Source organism: Hylobates moloch, unplaced genomic scaffold (genome assembly GCF_009828535.3).
Source record: "Hylobates moloch isolate HMO894 unplaced genomic scaffold, HMol_V3 SCAFFOLD_4164, whole genome shotgun sequence".
Lineage (NCBI taxonomy): Eukaryota > Metazoa > Chordata > Mammalia > Primates > Hylobatidae > Hylobates > Hylobates moloch.
Genome location: NW_026656439.1, coordinates 1 through 5800, shown reverse-complemented (window position 1 = coordinate 5800; position 5800 = coordinate 1). Strand labels below are relative to the sequence as shown.

At 51.6% G+C, this 5800-nt stretch overlaps 1 protein-coding gene across 1 annotated transcript; it reads left to right on the top strand.

Annotated features, from left to right (window-relative positions):
* Window positions 1–196: 196 nt before the first annotated feature.
* LOC116465271 (kelch-like protein 35) lies at window positions 197–3654 on the top strand. Its single transcript, XM_058435272.1, has 4 exons — window positions 197–272; window positions 363–586; window positions 2100–2288; window positions 3240–3654. Exons 1-4 carry the CDS (start codon window positions 197–199, stop codon window positions 3426–3428), a joined length of 678 nt encoding a protein of 225 aa, XP_058291255.1. The 3' UTR covers window positions 3429–3654.
* Window positions 3655–5800: the final 2146 nt, after the last annotated feature.

Below are 5800 nucleotides of genomic sequence, written 5' to 3'. Positions count from 1 at the left end.
AAAAAAAAAATCTGTCAATTATCTTTGAAAGCTACACCCCGAATTCAGAAACAAAGATGCTTCTTAGAATCAATTAAGTGGGGTAGTAAAGTCTCAATACTAGCTATTATTATTAAGCATCAGCTTGGTGCCCGGTATTTTACAGCTGTAACCCGCATTCAGTACCCATCCTAAAGACGGGTCTCATCCCCGCTAAATGAGAGGAAACCGGCTCAGGGAGGTACAGCAACTGCAGGGAGGCCGCCCAGGTGGTGGCAGCACTGGGCTCCGGGGTCAGTTTGGTCCTGAAGCTGGGTTGGGGACAGGGATAGTTTCCAGCTCAAAGACTGTAAGACTGAAGCGATGAGGCCGAGGGGCCTAAGGCACCCAGCTCCCCCACCCATGTCCTCACTTGCAGCTGTTCGCGGTGGGTGGCTTCGACGGCCTGAGGCGCCTGCACAGCGTGGAGCGCTACGACCCCTTCTCCAACACCTGGGCGGCCGCCGCGCCCCTCCCGGAGGCTGTGAGCTCGGCGGCGGTGGCGTCCTGCGCGGGCCAGCTCTTCGTGATCGGGGGTGCCAGGCAGGGTGGCGTCAACACGGACAAGGTGGGCGCGGGCCTCGGGCGTGAGAGGGCGTTGAAGGCTGGGGTGCCCACTGTGTGCCAGGCGCAGAATTGGGCGTTTCCATGCCCTTGTCTATTTATTCACTTAATCCCATCAACAGCCCAGACCAGTCACCTCCATGTTTCAGGGAAGGAAATGAGCAGAAAAATGACCCCAAGGTCACATAGTGGGTCAGCAGCACACTGGGACTCAGATGTTTGGGCTGGTGCCATATAAGTTTCATACATTTTAAAAATTGAGGGCAAGATAGTTAAAATGCTTTTGTTCCATTCCAAAAATAATACACTTATTACTGAAAATTTAGAAAACACAGAAAAATAGAAAAATATAACCCATAATCCCACCGTCTAGGCAGAGCTGCTATTCGTATTTTGGTGCATTGCCTTACAGGCTTCCCACTGAATTGATTTTTGTTTTTCTTACAGTTTTGTTTTCTCACTGTTAGAATTTTGCATTCTGCATTTTATTCTAATTTAGGTATGAGCACTTTCCACGTGATTAGCAACTTTACAGCCATCATTTCAATGTCTGTACTATTCCACATGGTGGATGAACTAGAGTCTACTCATCTTTTATTGTTGGACAATTAGGCTTTTTGCAAATAAAAATATTTATCATAGCAGTTCCTTCCCTCCCCTGATGGCCTCATAAGCCTGTGGTCCTAGGACTTGACTCTTTCCCAAATTAGGGTGCCCACCCTTCCTTATTCCCTGACCACATTCTTCCAGCAAACCCTCCTGGAGCTGAGTGATGGGCATTCATGGTGGGAGGCCCCATTTAACACCATCTGTGCAGCACTGATTTGTTATAGGCTGCTGTGGGGGGAGGGGGGTCTCCAAGGAAACGGTTGAGGAAATACAGTGAGGTGAGCAGGCAGCTAAATACAGAAACTGTTAAGGGCATCAGAAACACCCATGGGCATGTGGACAGCTGTAGAAATAGGGCTGCAAGACACCTCAGCTGGAATCTTATGACCTGAGAGCACCAGGAAAAGAGAAGGGAGTTGAGAGTGTATGCAACTAGGAACACATCCCCATTGGGGGTCTGCTCTGAGGACCCTCTATAACCCTAAAGTAGACAGTACCTCTCCCAGCTCAGTATGATGTGCTCTATAATTAATCTTACATGAGGCGACTGTGTTCTCCATCAGAGAGACTATTCTTGTGTGTGTGTGTTGGGGGGTGGGGGTAGGGGGGAACACCAGGGAGACCTTTAAGGATGGGGTGGCATTTGAGCAGGACTTTGAAAGATGAGGAGGCTTTCGACAAAGGGAGTCCAGAGGCAGAGGACAGAACATGGAACTAGATGAAGAGCCCTTGAGGGCAGGGACGGTGGATCTCCCCCTCCCTCCCAGATGCTGGCTCGGGCCTGGTGGACACTGGCAAATGTCCTTTTGAATGAATGTCCCCGGGGAGAGAGGTGGCAGCATGTGGGCAGTGGGGCATTTGTGGGGGGGTGGTGAGTCTTCATCACCGCTGCTCCTCTTGCCCCTCAGGTGCAGTGCTTTGACCCCAAGGAGGACCGGTGGAGCCTGCGGTCACCAGCACCCTTCTCACAGCGGTGTCTCGAGGCCATCTCCCTTGAGGACACCATCTATGTCCTGGGGGGTCTCATGAGCAAAATCTTCACCTATGATCCAGGCACAGATGTGTGGGGGGAGGCAGCTGTCCTCCCCAGCCCTGTGGTAAGTGGAGGCTTCAAGGCAGGAGAGCAGAACCCACTTTGAAGGCTCTGGATCTTGGAGCTTATGAATCTTGTGTGACTCCATCCTAGGTGGTTTTATTATACATCACTCTCTAGCTCGTCCTCACAGTGATAGTGAACCATGCATTTCACAGATGAGGAGACTGGACTTAGAGAGGTTCAGCACCTGGCCCAGGCCAACGACTAGGCCCTGTTAAGGCAGAGCCTAGAACCCTGCAGTCCCAAGTGCTGTAGCTCTGAGTGGGGATTTGGTCCCAATGACCCTGTGGTCTCTCCTGCCCCAAAGGCTACTGCTGGTAACCAATCATGAGGTAAGATGTGAGGAAGGGAGTTTAAGTTCTGCTCTAGTGATATCAGAGCAGGGAGGCCCAAGTCCTGGAAGCTCTGGCCCCTGCAGTTCCCTGCCTCCCCTACCTTCTTCTCCATCCCCTGAAACTCCAGAGACTACACAGGTATGGTTGGACTGGTGGTCTCTGCCAGTTCTGACCTTTGGTGACCTTAGAGGTGAGATTTATGGCTTCTCTTGAGTCTGAGATTCTAAGATGGCGGCAGTCGAGATTATTGTTATTGGTGTGCTTACCACATTCCAGGCTCTATGTAAAATGCTTTACATGCTTAACTTCCATTAACTGTTAAGGGAACCCTGTGAAGAAGGCACTTTAGTTCTTCTCCCTTTGCAGATGAGGAAACTGAGGTCCAGAGAGGTTAAGTAACTTGCCTGAGGCCATTCACTGAATACCCTTATTCTAGTTCAAGAACCATAGTTCAAGCTAGAGCTGGAACTCAGGTCCATCCAGTTTCCTGCCTCTCTACAGTCCAGATTGCCTGTTCACAGTCTGTGGGTCAAGGGTCTATTATCTGGCCTGGCCAGGCAGGGACAGAGGAAGCCCCAGGCTGGACCTGATAGTTGTCTTTCTGTTTGTCCACCCAGGAAAGCTGTGGCGTCACTGTGTGTGATGGGAAGGTCCACATCCTTGGCGGGCGGGATGATCGTGGAGAAAGCACCGATAAGGTCTTCACCTTTGACCCCAGCAATGGGCAGGTGGAGGCCCAGCCATCCCTGCAGCGCTGCACCAGCTCCCACGGCTGTGTCACCATCATCCAGAGCTTGGGCAGGTGACTCAGATTTGGACAGCCTGAGCCAGGAGGTGGAGAGGCAGGCGGAGCTCAGGTGCACACTCTGCTCCCTCATGGCACCTCCACGCAAACAACCCTTAATTTAATGGTCCCTTTTCTTGTATAAATAAAACCTTGTTGGGTCTGTGTTCCAGCTGCAGTCTGCCCTGCCTGGAGCTGGAATGTCTGATATTTGCTCCCTGTGTTTACTCTTGATGAAGCACTTTTATGGCATTGCAGTCTGTTTGGGCTACTATCACAAAACACCTTAGACTGGGTGATTTATAGAAATAAACAGAAATTTATTTCTCACAGTTCTCAAGGCTGGAAAGTGCAAGATCAGGTGGCCAGCAGATCTGGTGTTTGGTGAGGGCTCTCTGCTTCCTAAATGTTTTCTTGCTCAGTCTTCACATGGGAGAGGGAGGCCGGGCAACTCCCTCCAACCTCTCCTATAAGGCTCTAATCCCATTCATGAGGGTTCCACCCTCATTCCCTAAGCAATTTAATGCCTTCCCAAAGGCCCCACCTCTTACTACGATCGCTTTGGGTATTGGGTTCTGACACACACATTACCTCATTTACTTTCAAAATAGTAGTGTGGGCATTTTAAAAAACTATAAAATATTTCATGCATAAAAAACACACACTATATATATTAACAGTTAAAGCATAAAATGTCTACTTCCCACCACTTAGAAAGAGATGGTTACAAACACCTCTGTAGGCCCGCGTCTGTTCCCAAACACATCCTTTCCCACACTCATCCCAGATGAAGTTACCATCCTTAAATTTGAGATTATCAGGACTCACTGCTAGGAGCTGGAGACAAGCAGGGGGGTCCCCCACTCATGGAAGAGGCTGAAACGAAACAAAAACAGTTATGGATCCCTGAACAACTATGGAGTGGAGGCTCACAGCAAACTACAGGCCACAGGGTGGAGGCACCGTAGCCATGGGCCTGTGAGAAGCCAGTCACCCTGGCTCTGCACCTGAACCTGTCAGGTGTCCAACATCAATGCGGGCACAAGCCCCTGATGTCATTATAAGCCTGGGGCTCTATGGGCAGCAACCAACTGCTGGGTAGGGAGGGGTGAGCTCAGAGAGGGAGAGAAAGGGAACAAAAGACACCATAGACAGATTCTGCGAGGCTCTGTGCATATCACTGTGAGGCCTGGAGGAGCTGGCCAGGCCCCAGCTGCAGGCTCCCTATCATTTGTACTCAGATTGCCTTTGGAAGAAGAGCGATCATCTGCTCCTTGCATCTCCTTCAGCACAGAGCCAGCCCCACATCCCACCCCATCTTCCAAAGCCCCAGGGCCCTGTCTACAGGGTCTCTCTGGCTGGGGCCAGCCCATCACGGCAGGCATAAAGGCCCGAGTCCCAGCTGAGCTCCGACCCGCCGATTATCCCAGATTAGGGAGCCTGTGACCATCTGGACACAGCTGATAATAGCAGTGGGGGAGGAGAGTGGGGACACTTAGCCTGCCTGCGCCCACCCTATGGGGAACGCTCAGGACAAAGCAAAGAAGGCACCGTATCACTGGCCTACCCAGGGAAAAGGCAGGGGCAGATCCAGGGCACGCTCCTCCCAAACACGTGGGCATCTTAGCTGGCTGCACCCTTCCCTCATGCCAGGCAGGGCGCCTCATTTCCCGTGTGCTGACTGTTCGTGCCTCCAGTGCGCTTTCGTGCACGTGCCCTCTCCTGCTTTGTCTGCCCAGGCCCACCTTATAACCGCAACCCCAGAGTTGCCTCTTCTCCTTGTGCCCCTTCCTTATCCACTGCTTGCCTCTATCACCAGGCACATGGCCAGGTCTTTCTTTTATGTAACCTCTCTAGTCTCCCCTGACACACCCATAGGATGCCCCTTGAGGCAGGAAAGGTGTCAGTTTCACCTGTGTCCTCCAGTGCCTGGAACAAGGCTTCCCACTGACTACACTAAATCTTGTAATAGTGTAAGGCAGGCACTATTGCCGCCTGCCTGCCCCCTCATAAATGAGGAAACAGAGACTCAGCCTTGTGAGGTGAAGTGACTAAAGTCAGTGGGCTGGGGAGTGGCAGCAGAGCCAGGATTCAGACCTGGGCCCAGCTATCTCCGAAGCCAGCTCTCTCCACACTGCCTCCCCCAGGGTCTGCTAACCTGACAAATGGCTTGAGTGCAGCACAGATGTGTCAAAGGAGGAGAGACCATCATTTGCACCATGGGGAATCCCTGTCTGATGGGATACTGTCCCCACCCTAGAGGCCTGCAGCTAGATGGCGACATGGTTCTTGTTCCTGATAAGAGAGGTTCACAAACACAAGCAAAAGGTGACACCCCAGGTGTGCTAAGCTCCTAGGACTATTGGTTAAACCAAAAGACCAAAAATGGAGGAT

Coding starts and splice junctions, on each gene's coding strand:
- LOC116465271 (XM_058435272.1), top strand. CDS start 197: ATGAGAGGAAACCGGCTCAGGGAGGTACAGCAACTGCAGGGAGGCCGC. Junction 273..362: donor TGGCAGCACTGGGCTCCGGG/GTCAGTTTGGTC, acceptor GAGGGGCCTAAG/GCACCCAGCTCCCCCACCCA. Junction 2,289..3,239: donor CTGTCCTCCCCAGCCCTGTG/GTAAGTGGAGGC, acceptor TTGTCCACCCAG/GAAAGCTGTGGCGTCACTGT.